Genomic DNA, 15,345 nt, shown 5'->3' on the forward strand with positions numbered 1-15,345 from the left:
GCATATGGTCTAATTACCATTTAAGTCCATTCACTTTCAAGTTTCAAAGCCAATAGACCCTTTTAGCTAATAGAACTCCACTTTTAAATTTTTTTACAATTTAGTCCTTTTCACTTAATTAATCATGCCAACATCAAAATTTCTTAAAAAAAATTTAATAAGACCTTACTAATATCTCATAGACATTAAAATAATAATAAAAAAATATTTTACTCATTAGATTTGTGGTCCTGAAACCACTATTCTGATTTCACTGAAAACGGGTTGTTACTACTCTCCCCCTAAAGGGATTTTCGTCCCTGAAAGTCTTACCAGAAAATAGATTACGGTACTGTGATTTCATCAATTCTTCTATCTCCCACGTAGCCTCTTCAACCCCGTGACGATTCCACAAGATTTTAGCCAACGGTACCTTTTTGTCCAGAGTTCCTTTACTTCATGTGTTAAAATCTTGATCGGTTTTTCAAAATATGACAAACCAGGCTGGATCTCTACCTCACAAGGGGCTATTATATGTGAAGGATCAGATATATATCGTCTTAACATTGAAACATGAAAAACATTATGAATCGTTTCAAACTCTGGAGGTAGAGCTAACCTATAAGCTATAGGACCATCTCTTTCAATGATTTCGTACAAACCTGCGTAAAATATCCTTGATCGCCTACAACAAACTCAATATCCTTACGCTTCAAATCTGCGTAAGATTTTTGACAATTTGTTGCGGCTCTTAAGTTATCTTGAATTGTTCTGACTTTGTCTTCAGTATATAAAATTAAATCAACCCTTTCAATCTTCCTTTCACTCAACTCTGCCCAACATAACAGACTTCTACGTTTACGCCCATATAATGCATCATACAGTGCCATTTTTAAGCACAATTGATAGTTGTTATTGTAAGCAAACTCAACTAACGACAAATATTTCTCCAAACTACCCTTAAACTCAATAATGCAACACCAAAGCATGTCGTCTAAAATCTGAATTACTCATTCAGATTGACCGTTCGTTTGTGGATGAAAAGCCGTCCTAAAATTCAATTGTGTACCCAACGCCTCATGTAATTTACTCCAAAATCTTAAGGTAAACCTCGGATCACGATATGAAATGATAGATAACAGAACACTATATACTCTAACAATTTCATCAACATAGAGTTTGACTAATTTTTCCAATGAAGAATCCATTCATATAGGTATGAAATGTGTAGATTTTGTTAGTCAATCCACAACAGCCAAAATTGCATCTTTCTTTCCCGGCATTAATGGCAACCCTGTGACAAAATCCATTGTAGCTTGATCCCATGTCCACTCTGGAATCATGATTGGTTGTAATAACCCTGACGGGACTTGATGCTTAGCTTTCACTTGCAGACACGCCAAACATTTTGATACAAATTTAGAAATTTCTCGTTTCATTCCCAGCCACCAATAAAACTATTTTAAATGAGCATACATCTTCGTACTTCCCGGATGGATAAAGTACACACTACTATGAGCTTCTTTTAACAAATCTTTTTTAAGTTAACGATCATCAGGTACACACAAATTGTTACAAAAGTACAAATTGCCATCATCACGAATGTTAAATTTAGTATCCTGACCAGTCTCAACCATTTTTTGTTTGGTTACTAACTTTGGATCAACAAGTTGTAACTCATGCATCCTCTGTCAAAACAAAGGCTTAACTTGGAACTCAACTAAGATAGAACCATCACACTTCATCTGTAGTTCTGTATTCATTACTCGAAGGGCGAAAAGAGATTTATGGCTCAAAACATCGGCAACCACATATGTTTTACCAGGATGGTAATCAATCAAAAGTTCGTAGTCTTTTAACAATTTTAACCACCTTTGCTGTCTCAAATTCAATTCTTTTTAGGTCATCAAATATTTCAAGCTCTTTTGGTCAGTATACACATGGCACTTTTCACAATACAAATAATGACGCCAATTTTTTAAAGCAAACACAATTGTAACTAACTCCAGATCGTGCGTCGGATAATTCTTTTCATGAATTTTTAGTTACCGAGAGGCATACGCGATGACCTTTCCACTTCTTTTCCAATTCAAAATAGCTAAAATTTTGTTCGAATCTACTCTTATACCATCTTTCAAGATCACATATCTGAGGAATCTGACTTTAGCAAGCCAAAATTCACACTTACTAAATTTAGCATACAATTACTTTTCCCACAAAGTCTGCAATACAATCTTCAGATGTTGAGCGTGCTCGTCTTCACAATCAAAATGTCGTCAATAAAGACAACAACGAATCGATCAAGATCGAACTAAAAAAATCGATTCCTTAAATCCATAATTACTGCCGGAGCATTTGTCAACCCAAATGGCGTAACTAAGAACTCATAATGTCCATAGCGAATTTTGAATGTTCTTATTGGTACATCAGCATCTTTCACTCACAACTGAGAATATCTCGATCGAAGGTCAAATTTTGAAAACACTGAATCTCCCTTCAATTGATAAAAAAGGTCATTGATACGAGGTAACGTATACTTATTCTTTATAGTCATCTTGTTCAATTTACGATAGTCGATGCACAACCTCAACGACCCATCTTTCTTTTTAACAAATAGCACAGGTGCACCTTAGGGAGATACACTCGGTCTAATAAAACCTCTGTTTATTAGTTCTTGTAACTAAGCTTTAAGTTTAGCTGGAGCCATTTGATACGATGCAATCGAGATTGGAGCAGGATAGGTCACTAATTCAATGAAAAATTTAACCTCTCACTCCGGTGGTAAACCCAGTAATTCCTCAGGAAAAACATCTGAAAATTCACAAATTAACGACACTTGATCCACTTTCTTCTCTGACAATTTGGAATCCAAAATCTAAGGCAAAAACGCGTCACAGACTTTCCGTACTAACTGATGTGCTTTCGTTGCTGAGATTATATTTGGAACACGATCTAATCCACCAGACTCAATAGAAATTACTTCACCATTTGAAACCTTCAACTCAACCCTTTTCTGACGACAACTAAACACAACATCATGCATGTTTAGCCAATTAATACCCAGGATGACATCAAACTCATTGAAGGGTAACAACATTAAATCGGCAGGAAAGTTGTAGCCTTGAATTTTCAATGGACATTGCTTGGAAACCAAATCAACTATAACATTATGGCCTAAGATATTCGTGACTTTAACAACATAATCGGTTGACTCTATAGTTAAATTAGTTTTTGGCACTAACGTAGTGCATATATATGAATGTGTCGACCCCAGATCAATTAATGCATACAAACTAATAATAAAGATAGAAAAAGTACCCGCAATAACATCAGGAGACGAGGCTTCCCTTCGTATACGAATGGCATATGTTCTAGCAAGATCCCTAGCTTTAGATTTGACCGCTATTTCTTTAACCCCACCCCTTTTGATCCCAGCCAAATGGCTATTTCCAGGTCTTCTACCTCGAGTATGAGTTGTCACAGATTTCTCGTTATGCTCTTTATTAGGCTCCTTATGATTTGGACACTCTCTTTTAAAATGGTCTGGATATCCACATACAAAACACGTCCCGTCATTAACTCTACAAACACCAAGGTGAAACCGCCTGCATTGCTTGCACTTTGTTCTATTCGTATTCCACACATTACCTACACTAACTACTAACGGAGCTGGAGCTTTCTTGCTACTCTTCTTCGGTTGATCCCTTCTAAAAAACCCTGACAGAGCGGAGAACTTAGTACTAGATTCCTTCAATTTCTTCTGTTGAGAACTTGAGAAAGCTGTAGACCCACTACGTTTCTCAAATTCGTATCTTTTTTCTTCGTTTCTTCATTTTGTCTTTTACTTTCACATATCTCTTCTATTTTCTAAGCTCGACCAGACAATACCACAAATTCACAGATCTCCATAGCTCCTACTTACATTCTGATCTCATCCTTCAGTCTGTCTTCAAAACGTACACACATATCTTCTTTGGTAGGCACTATCCCACAAGCATATTTGCTAAGTTGAATGAACTATCTCTTATATTCCACTATTGTTCTAGTTCCTTTCGTCAACTCAAAAAATTCTTTCTTCTTTCGTTCTAGATAGCATTTGCTGATATACTTCTTTCGAAATTCAGACTTAAAGAAGTCCCAGTTGATTCATTCTTTCTGTGCTACTACCGTTAATGTGGAACACCATTGAAATTCTTCCTCCTTTAACAACGATACCATACACTGTAAATAATATTTAGGGGCACACAACATTTCATCGAGCACCCTTTGAGTATGTTCTAACTAATACTCAGCCTTGGTTGGGTCATCACTTATATTACCACAGAATTCAATGGCTTCACACTTTCTAACTTTACCTATGGTAACTCTATGGACACGTTGTTTAGTCAAACTTTGAGGGTGAGGAGAATGAGTTTTTCGAACTATGGAGTTTACCTTAAAGTATGCATCGTACATGTCATGCATCATATGAAGAAACACATTAGGAGCTACCTCTCTAGATCCTTACAGTCCACATTCATTCGGCGTACTTTTCTCATTAGTAGGTGGAATAAAACTTTCTATCTCATTAGAATTTGCTCGATTCGATCCCGACGACATCTTTTATCTATATACATACATTTCAAATATAAAAAAAGCTATCACACTAACATCAGTTAGTAAAGTGGCACGTATTTCTAGACTCTATACATGCTACGTTCAGTCTGAGAACCGACTAAACCTAGCTTTAATACCACTCAATGTAAAACCCTTAACCCATATTCGTCACCGAATTAGGGTTACAGACCATTACTGTACAATCAAAAACATTTAAACAAAATTTCAATCGCTAACATGAACATATCATAAATCAATCATACATGCACATTCAGTCCTTAAATCGAGCACTCGGGGCCCTAGAAATGCTTTAGAAATAATTCAGGACTACATTGAAAACATCCAAAAAGTCCAAGAAAAAGTTAAAAAAATTTTAATACAAGGGTCACATGGCCGTGTGGCCAAGCCATGTGACTCACTCGGCTGAGGCACATGCCCGTGTCCCAAGCTGTGTAACTTTCAAAAACTAGGGACACACGACCATGTCCCAACCCATGCCCTCACCCATGTGACTCTCTGAGTAAGGTCACACGCCCGTGTCACATGCCCGTTTTTTAGGTCGTGTAAATCTTGAAATAGCCTCACACACTTGTGTCACAAAGAAAGTCTCAAATGAAACGTGGTCGTGTCTCCAACCCATGTGTCACACATGGCTGAGACACATGCCCATGTCTTAGGCCATGTGGACCCAAAATGAACCGTATACAACAAGTGTACCATTTAAAGCTTACTTGGAACCTATGTAAACCATTTACCAGCCAAAAGACCTATTCAAAGTGACCATAATCAAGCCAAAAACATTTTATATCATCCATCTAACATATAACCCATATGCCAATCATAGGCACCTAAAACACATACAAATAATACTTACTTAAACATATAAAAAATACCATAATTCATTCCTAATAACTTCATTCTATGTTAAGCTTCAAACACAACCTAAGTAACCATTCTCACTCAAATATTTTGTACCAAAATGTTTTATACATCAACTATATAAAAAGTGTTGCAAAAAGGACTTACCTAGTTATGCATCATAAGTCCATTACCATTCATTATCAACAAGAATTAACATACCAAATTTTAGCATTCACATATTCACCAAAAACATCATAATACCAAAGACTTCTCCTATTACATGCCACTTTAACCAACTATAAACAAGTACCAAAATGACTACCAAGATGGAGCTGATACTGTGTGAGCATCCGAGCTGATCCAATCAAAGCAATGATTCCAAGAGTCCTCCAAAAATCAAATCAAACTAATAAGCATAAAAAAGCTTAGTAAGTTCAATAAGAAAACTCATTTTCTATCAAATATTGAATTTCCAAAAGATAATAACCTTTATTACACCAACAATAAGCTTGCTAGGCACTAAGCTTGAATAACACCGACACTAAGACTGCTAGGCACAAAGCCTAAATAACACTGACACTAAGCCTATTAGGCACAAAGCCTGGATAACACGGGCACTAAGCTTACTAGGCACAAAGCCTAAATAACGGTATAACTCAACATTTAAACATCGTTCCATAACAGACTATAAAGATTTAAATCAATAATAAGGAATTTAATTCAACTATACATAAGCATAAAACAAACTTACAAGATTAGTTTGTAGTAATCGCCAAGCATATGAACTACTCCAAAATCTTCCCTTTTCCTCGATCGTCAACACGTTCGTGATCTAAAACAATAGTTTCATTCAATAAATTACTCCCAAACTTCAATTTTATCCATAATTCAATCTTGTGTCAAATTACTATTTTTCCCCTAACATTTTAACTTTTTCACAATTTAGTCATTAAGCTTATCACTTAAAATCTAACCATTTAAAACAAAATCCATGTTATCAAACATGCAGGGGACCTTGAAACAACCCATGTTTATCATCATTTCACACTAAAACCCTAAAATTTATACCTTTAGTAATTTAGTATTTAATTTCCAAAATTCAACAAAAATCACCTTACAGAACTTGTTTATTTCTCAACAAAGATTCATAATCTACCATTAAACACCAAAAATCATTCAAGAACATTCATGGAAAACCCCTCAACATTTAATAGTTTTACAAATTAACCTCCGGGCTAGCTAGATTAAGCTAAAACGATCTCGAAAACATAAAAATCATTAAAAATGGGGCTTTAATGTATACCATACAAGAAGAAATAGAAACCAGAGCTCTCTCCCCCTTCCTATGGTGATTTCGGCATGAAAAAGCTAAAAAAAAAAGATGATAGCTTATTTTCATCTTTTCATAACTTAATTTTTCTTTAATTACTAACTTACTAATTTACTAATTTAACCTTTAAAAACTTCCATAATTACAATAATACATTGGCATGCAAATCCACTAACTCATACATATGGTCTAATTACCATTTAAGTCCATTCACTTTAAATTTTCAAAGCCAATTGACTGTTTTAGCCAGTAGAACTCCACTTTTACACGTTTCACAATTTAGTCCTTTTCACTTAATTAATCAGGCAGACATAAAAATTTCTTAATAAAATTTTAATACGACCTTACTAAAATCCCATAAACATTAAAATAATAGAAAATAATAATTGAATTGTCAAATTTGTTGTCTCAAAACCACTATTCGATTTCACAAAAATGGGTTGTTACAATATATTTCCTATTTTTCAAGTTAATCCTTTTAATGCCAAAAAAATTATATAGTAGCAATTCAACTATAAAGAAAAATAATATAATACAATATATATCATAAATTAATAAATTAAGTCCCATATGAACTTACCTAGAATAATTAAAAGCAATTAAGGTGTCAAGGACTAATCTGTAATTTTTCTTTGTTCTCAATTATGTTTCGATTAGCTCAATTCTCGATCTATATAACAATTTATTTCAATTTATCAATTTCAAAAATCTTAAAACAACCTCTGTAATAATATTGCAATACCCTCTTGATATAGTTTGAAAAAAATTAGTTTAACCGTAATTCAAACCGAGAATGGTAATGAGCTTTCGTAAGCTCATATAATACCCAAAAATATTTTTTTCTTGTATTGTTTGCTTATAAATCTTATGTTTAAATGCTTAATGATATGAATCATATTAAATTTGATCATAGTTTCTTCGAAAACGAATGTGACACCTTATAACATGGACCTGGTGATCGGGTCAAGTGCTGGGTTTACAGAACCCAACACCTCATCGGATTTGATAGGAAGGAGTAGTCAATGCAAATGAAGAAGGCCAACATTGAGTAAGTACTTCATGCACCTCTACATACTAGTCTGTGATGGGATTTTTGAAACCTTTAGGTGCCATGTGAGAGCCATATATAACCAATCTAGTTGTTGAACTTTGTAGTCTGGTTGGAGTGATGCCAATGCTTCTTATTATGTCAGCATTTACTGAGCTTTGTAGTTTGGTTGGAATGAAACCTTTAGGTGGCATGTGAGAGCAACATATGTATGAAATTGTGCTTTAGATGTTCTCATTTAATATGGTATCATGTGTATTGGTAGTTTTTCCGATCATTCACTGAGCTTGTTAAAGGTCACACATTCTTTTCTAACCTTTGCAGACAATTAGTGTTTCTGGTGTGGGCAGTGCGGTTTCCTAGAAAGTGATCCAATTTAGGCTTTAGTATTTGAGTAAGTGATATTTTTTTTTATTCTTTGAACTGTGGGAATAAGGCAATGCCGTATAATTATTAGTTGATTACTATCATTATGATTTAGATGAATGTTTTGATTTTAATCACTTAAGACTAAATAGATATTTGTTATTATACTATTGGTTTAGTCTTGAATTGTACTACGTTGCTTTGGTTTGCAAGTAAGGTCATTTTGATGACTGAATACTAAGGTTTTATATGCATGTTGAAGTGGTATGTGTTTGAACATGTTAAATGTCCTGTTTTCTTGTAATCTTTGTTGATTTATACAGAGGTATCGATATTCGGGGCCTAAGTATCGAGACCTCAATGTTGAAACGAATGTGTAGGAAGTCAGTAGCTTAAATTAGTATCGATACCCTTCTTCGAGTATTGGTACTAAGGGTAAAAATATAGATACTTTTTTCTGTATCGATAATTTATTTTATTCTAATATTTTACGAAGAATGAAAATACTAAAAAGGTACCAATTTTCCCAATGGTATGGATACCTATCTTTATAAATACCGATACCTGCGATTGAGTAATGACACCTATCTGATTTCTTTGGGAATCTTTGTTAGATGGTCCCCATGCATGATTAACTTGATATTAATGTCGATAAACATTTTTAAGTCATTTTAAATGTTGCCTAAGGTGTTTAAGATTCAATACTCCTCTAAATATTTGAACGTGATGATGGTTGCATGTATTTGAGACTGTATAAATATGCATGAGTTCAATGTTTGATGTAGTGTCCTGTTACTCGGGCTTAGTGATCAGGGGGTATAGGGTGTTACGGATTAGAAAAAGGTTTTTCAACCTTTAAATAGATGTAGTCAAAAATCCTATTGTATCATTTGATTTTCAACATTAATGAATTATCTTTTCCTCTGCTCATTTTTTTTCCCGAAAGGGTTTTCAATTAAAAACCTGTGTGTTTTATTTTTTCTTATTACTTTGCAGTCGTTCTATATTGCCATTATCAACGTTCAGTTTTAACAGGCGGTAATGGCAATCTATAAAAACTCGCGATTGGAAATCTCAATATAAACAAAAGTAAAGAAAAGTAAAGAAAAGAAACAAAGAATAGAATTGTAAAAACTAAAAAATTGCTTAGAACAAAAAATTGAAAAGTAATAATGTTAAATCCCTAAATCTATCTACTCTAATAAAATAAAACATAATCTAGCCCCCCGTTTGATTTTTTTAGTTTCATTTATAGAGTTCAAGCTCTTTGGCTTAAAAACTTGATTGCGCCCCAACATGCATGCACCGAGGCTGAGAATAATGCAATTCAATATAGATATAAAGTACAGTATCTAGAATCGAACTTGTAAAATTGTAATATACAATGATTTACAATGAAATACTAGAAGTATTCCATTGATTGTACCCAATGAAGGTATGAAAAACTCGAGCTAACTATAATAACGAACACACTAGACTAAGTCTAAATAGCGATTACTTTACTTACTATAGTATAGCTAAATAGCAATTAAGAATGCAGATTTAACTACATAGAGAACTAAATTACATAAATATGAAAACTAACAGATTAACAATCAAGAATGCAAAATAGGTGGTTGATTTATATCCATGGTTGCAATTAACCTAAAAGTAGGGATTTTTTAAATAATTAATACCTTTTGGCCTATAATTAGATCAACTAATCAACTTAGTCCACTTATCTTTTAACCTAATGGATCTAGAGTGGGCTAAATTGAATTGGTTTTAAGTAGAATAACCTTTTGGTCTCATGTACCTAAATTACTACCTAAAGTCGTCACTTCTAGGGTTTCAAGTACATTCGATTTAATCCAATTAACTTTTTTTCAAACCTTGACTTAGATTAATTACACCCAATTCAATTAACTAATCTCCTTATAGATTTAGTTAGTATCATTTTCTAAATACACTTAACCTAATTAATTTGGGAAACATCAAAATAATGAAAAACAAAGTAAGGGTTAAGAGATGCTTAGAAATCCAGTGAATTTGAAGCTTGAGATCACTTGGGTGGCAATAGAGATTCGTGAACACTCACAATTGGAAATCTCATAAAAAACAAAATTTCAAAAAGTAAAGAAAAGAAACAAAAAACAAAATTGTAAAAACTGAAAAATCACTTCAAACGAAAAACTGAAAAGTAACAATGTTAAATCCATAAGTCTATCTACTCTCTTAAACTAAAATGTAATCGAGCCCTCCGTTCTGATGTTTTTGAGTTACATTTATAGAGCTCATGGTCTTTCACCTAATTGGGTCAATTTAGCCCTTAATTACAAGTTAATGTTGATTGTACGGATGAAAACATCCTTGCAGATTTTAGGTTTGTCGAGTGTTAATGTCGCAACATTCCAGGTCCAGTGTCGTAACTTTGGAAATAATTTGATTGAGTCTTTGGAGAAGGGTTGAGTATCGTGACTTTGTTTCCTCAATGTCGCAAATTTGCTATACTCTGGGATCGACTTCCATCTTTGGCTATTGTCTCAAATGTTGCGACTTCCAATGTTGAATATTGCGACTCCAGGGTCCAATGTCTCAACTTTGGCCATATTTTACTTGCCTTATTGATGTTGGTTAAAAGATTTTCTAAGTGTTGGAGCAATTTCAATGTCACGACATTAGTGTCTTAATGTTGCAAAATTTGATCTAGTCCCCAAACTCCTTGACTTTATTTGGTTCAAGTTGTTTCCTACACACTTCATCAACTTTTAGAACTTTCTTAGGCTCAAGTTGGCCTAATTGGCCAAAAAAATCATAAAAAGACTCATTTATTCAATTAAAGATAACTACTACATAATTCCTAAAACTAATAAAAATAATATAAAAATGCTTGATTACAAACTTCTTAAGTAGCGAAAAGAGCCTAATTTGCAGTACTAAATTATGGCAGATCACCTAGCATGGACTATATAGTGTTTTTCGAAGCCTACATACATGTGGAGCTCTACATGGCCCATGTACCTAAAAACCAAAAGGTTTCACCATATATACCTTCCGAACAAGGTCTCTATTCATGAATGGTTTATTGGTGTAAATTTGTTTGATCTACAATTGATGAGTAAAAGCAAGAGGGAATATTACATTGATAGTGTTAAACTTAATTACTAGGTTATAGGTCTCCAAGAAATCATGGCAATGCTATTGTCGAAACTACCTTTGATTTTGAACAACCACTTATACCACACCAACATCCTTTTCATTGGGCAAAAGGCACTGAGAACCAAGTCAAATTTTGAAGTACAACCTTGTACTTATCATGTGCAATAGCCTTTCGATGTTCACTTCATAGTACAAGATACACATCACTTGGTTTCATAGACTATGCAACACTCCTTACCCATCACGATGTTTGGTATAGATATGAGATGCTATCAAAACACAAGCATAAAAAATTATAAAGAGTATTTAACAAATTAAAATTTAAAACAAATTAATAAAATCTTAACATTAATAAATAATCATTTTGAAATCTTAAAAAATGTCTTATAATCATTTGGAAACTTTACATGGGTGACTATAGGTGTTTGGGATCAAATACGAGCTTTAAGAAGCTCAAAACAACTAAAATATTGTATAGAAACCTATCCAATGGTATAGATTTGATATTTATACCCTATGTATCTATACCTCTGAATAGAAACTATAGCTTTTGGCTCTATCAAGCATGTTTCAATACATGCAAGTGTAGGTTCTAGAACTTGAGTCTCTTGTAGAAAAATTTTGGTCACTGACTACCAAGTTTGGATAATTATAAGCACGGTCTCAAAACCTTGGTTCAAGGGACCAAAAATACACTTCAAAATCATTCCAAAACACTTCTGAATCAAGTAGGCACATAGAATATTCAAAGGGTTCGTTTCAAACCATGCAAATTCAAGCTCAAAATGTAACATCCCAAAAATTGGGGGTTACTAGAATCAAGTTTGGGAATCGAGAGAGAGCGGTCATGCCCTAGTTTTTGAGATTATCTATGCATTTTTAGGAATAAAATGAGGTATTGGTTTGTTGGATAAGTGTTAGTGAAACGTTTATTGAAACCTAAGTTCAAATCCCTTCTCTCGCATCATTTTTATTATTTTCCAAATTTTACCTTAAACCCTAGTATGTGTTTTTTAGAATAAATATTGAAAAATTATTTCAAGAATGAGGAAAAATCCTAATGGTTTAAATAAATATGACAAAGTATGGAAATTAAATGTAGTCCCAAGTTCAAATTCTTTCCCTTGTAAAATAATTAAATTTTACAAAATCTCTTATTTTTTTAATGTTTGTGCCATCCATACCCTTGAACCCTACGTATAAATACAAATTTTTATTTTATTTTTCAGTCTTTAATTCAATTTTTCCCTACCCTAGCCGTTCACCCTCTTCCTATTCTCTTTTCTCTTTAATTTTCTTTCTTTCTCCCATTGTTGTCGTCACCTACACCTCCCATTTTACCATCTCTTTCTTCTTTACTCTATTGCTATCATTTATCCTCATCTAAATCAGCCCCAAATCTAAAATCTTGAACCCCAATATCGATCCCAAACATTACCAAGAAAGTGACATTGCTGTTTCTCTCAACTAGTTTGGGTAAGATCTCTTTTCTCTTCAATTTCTTGATTAATCTTGTCAATTAAAAACAAAAATTTTCAGATCTCGAATTTGGGGTATTTTAGATTATTTCAAAGGTATTTTTTCCATATTTTCATGATATCTCAAACCATTTTTAAATTCAACCCCAATTTTGGCCACCAAGGGTGGCGGTGCATGTGTCTATGTGCAAGAAAGGTGGTTGTTTTCTTTCTTGGATCTTGCCAATATTTTTCCAGCATTAAATTGTGTTATTGAACCCTCATAATTATCCTTTAATCATATTTTAATTAGGGAGAGACATTCTTGATCAATTAGCCCATCGGATCCCACAAATCGTTAAGCATAAGTGCAATTAAGGATAACTAGTTATTATTTCGACATAGTTGTTGGGTAAATGTTATGGATTGATTAAATGAGGGATTTTAATAAATATTAGCTAATTATTTTATAGTATATTATTGAATTAGGTGCTGACCCAAATACCCCAAATCATCCATAAAGGCGAAGAACGATTGTACGTACGGTTCACATCTATATAGTGTAAGGAATCTAACTAGTTTAGATTCATAAAATAGTTATAATTTCAACAATTTGTTTGAACTCATAAGTGGGTGTTTAGGGGATGTTTTAATTTTAAATTGATTGAATTTATACTAAATTTCTGTTTAGGTTAGTTTAAGGAATTATTAAGGAAAATTGGAAGATTCACTAGTGTGCTACTAGGAAGAGAAAAATAAGGTATGGGTCCTAAACTCATAAAATTGTTTGAAAATGTTAAATATCATGTTATATGTGATAAATTAGCTTGCTAATTGGGTTAGCTTAATAGCCAAATTATTGATTTTGTGAGTGGTCGAACTAGGTATGTTTCAAGCCTTAAAAGGATGGACATGTTGGCAAAATTGCTAGTTTGATAGTATGAATGTTTGATTGAGTTTGTAATTGCATATTTGAGTTATAAGATATGACAATGTTTGACTGAATGATATAATGTGTTGAGATATTAAGCTTATGTATCATTTAAATGCATGAGATATATTTTATATTGTGTATTGAAAAGGGTACTATTTATACACAATGAAAACTCGTAAAGTATGTGAAACTAAACGATATTGATTGATACCAACACAATGGTAATTTCAAAAATTGGAACAAGTATGTGATTATTGAGGACATGCTGAGCATGTCAAATTAATTTGAAAAGTATTGAGATATGATTATTGTAATACCCAATTTTAGGCCCGGGCCCAAATAAATAGATAAAATAATAAATAGTCTAAAATCTAAAATTACACTACCCGAATACCCTTGGCCCAATTTCCCAATCCAATTACCCTAAAACCCAAATTAGCCTAAAGCGAAAATTAGAAAACCCTAGAAGCTTGACATCCACCCGGTGCTTGCACGACCCACGTTAAAGAACCGTCATCACCCACGACACACTCCTTCCACGATCTCCATACTTGCGAAAACAAAAATACAAATGGGAATACGATGAAAATAAGAAGAGGAGGGAGAGGAAAAAAACTTCAAAAAAAACGAATAGGATTTTTTTAGATTGAAACAAGAAATAGAGAAAGAAATCGGTGTACAATGAAATACAAAAAAATAATAATAAGAATCTGAGTTGATTTTGAAGGTGATTTTCGTTGTATTTTATTTATTTATTTATTTTCTTTGATTCTCTGTTTTTGTGTAAAAAAGCAAAAAGAAAAGGATGAACTTACAGAATCGGAGTCCATGGCGGAGCTTTGACGGTGGCGTGGTGGTAGCTAGGGCTTTAAAGAAAACCTAGCGATTCCCTTTTCTTCCCTCTGTTGTTTTAAAAGGAAGAAAAGAAGATGAAACAATTCTTCCGCCTATTGTCTTTGTAGAATAGGGCTTTAATTTGAGATTGAAAAGGGTTTTAAGCAGCGATGGGTTATTTACGTTTTAATCCTTCCATTTTATCCCATTATTTCAAAATCATTATGGTTTGTTTTCAAATTTTTCCCATGAAATCTTCAGATTGTTTTATTTTAATCCCGTTTAAATGCAGTGTTTAAGAAGTTTGGGTAAATTTCTTTCTAGGTCCTCCTCCTGTTACGCGCATTCTAATGTGCTCCTTTTCACGTATTCAAGTTTCAAATTCAGCCTTTAAATTCTATTTATTTTGAATTCAATCCTTAATTTGTTATTTTAAGTTTTTTATTAATCTTGTTAAATTGTTATTATTCTTGTATTATTATTAGTATTTATTATTATTATTATGGTTATTATTACCATTTTAATACATATATATTTGTGCATATATATATATTTAGATGTCTTTTAAATGTATATACATATCTTATATTTTATTTTTTTATTTTTTTCTTTAGTTTTATGTACGTATATATGTGTACATATATTTACATTTTATAATATTTATACATTTTCAATATTTTATAATCCATATAAATACACATTTTTATAATATACATATAAATATTCATATACTATTCAAAACTTTTATAAATATATTTTTCATATATTTTACATATACCTATATGCCCATATTTTCATAATT

At 32.8% G+C, this 15,345-nt stretch overlaps 1 protein-coding gene across 1 annotated transcript; it reads right to left on the reverse strand.

Annotated features, from left to right (window-relative positions):
• Positions 1–2,749: 2,749 nt before the first annotated feature.
• On the reverse strand, positions 2,750–3,945 carry LOC105795752 (uncharacterized). Its single transcript, XM_012625413.1, has 4 exons — positions 3,902–3,945; positions 3,298–3,806; positions 2,960–3,153; positions 2,750–2,854 (listed from the first exon to the last, which is right to left on the reverse strand). The coding sequence occupies exons 1-4, from the start codon at positions 3,943–3,945 to the stop codon at positions 2,750–2,752; spliced, it is 852 nt and encodes a 283-aa protein (XP_012480867.1).
• Between the last annotated feature and the right edge of the window lie 11,400 nt (positions 3,946–15,345).

This window comes from Gossypium raimondii, chromosome 3 (genome assembly GCF_025698545.1).
Source record: "Gossypium raimondii isolate GPD5lz chromosome 3, ASM2569854v1, whole genome shotgun sequence".
Classification (NCBI taxonomy): Eukaryota; Viridiplantae; Streptophyta; class Magnoliopsida; order Malvales; family Malvaceae; genus Gossypium; species Gossypium raimondii.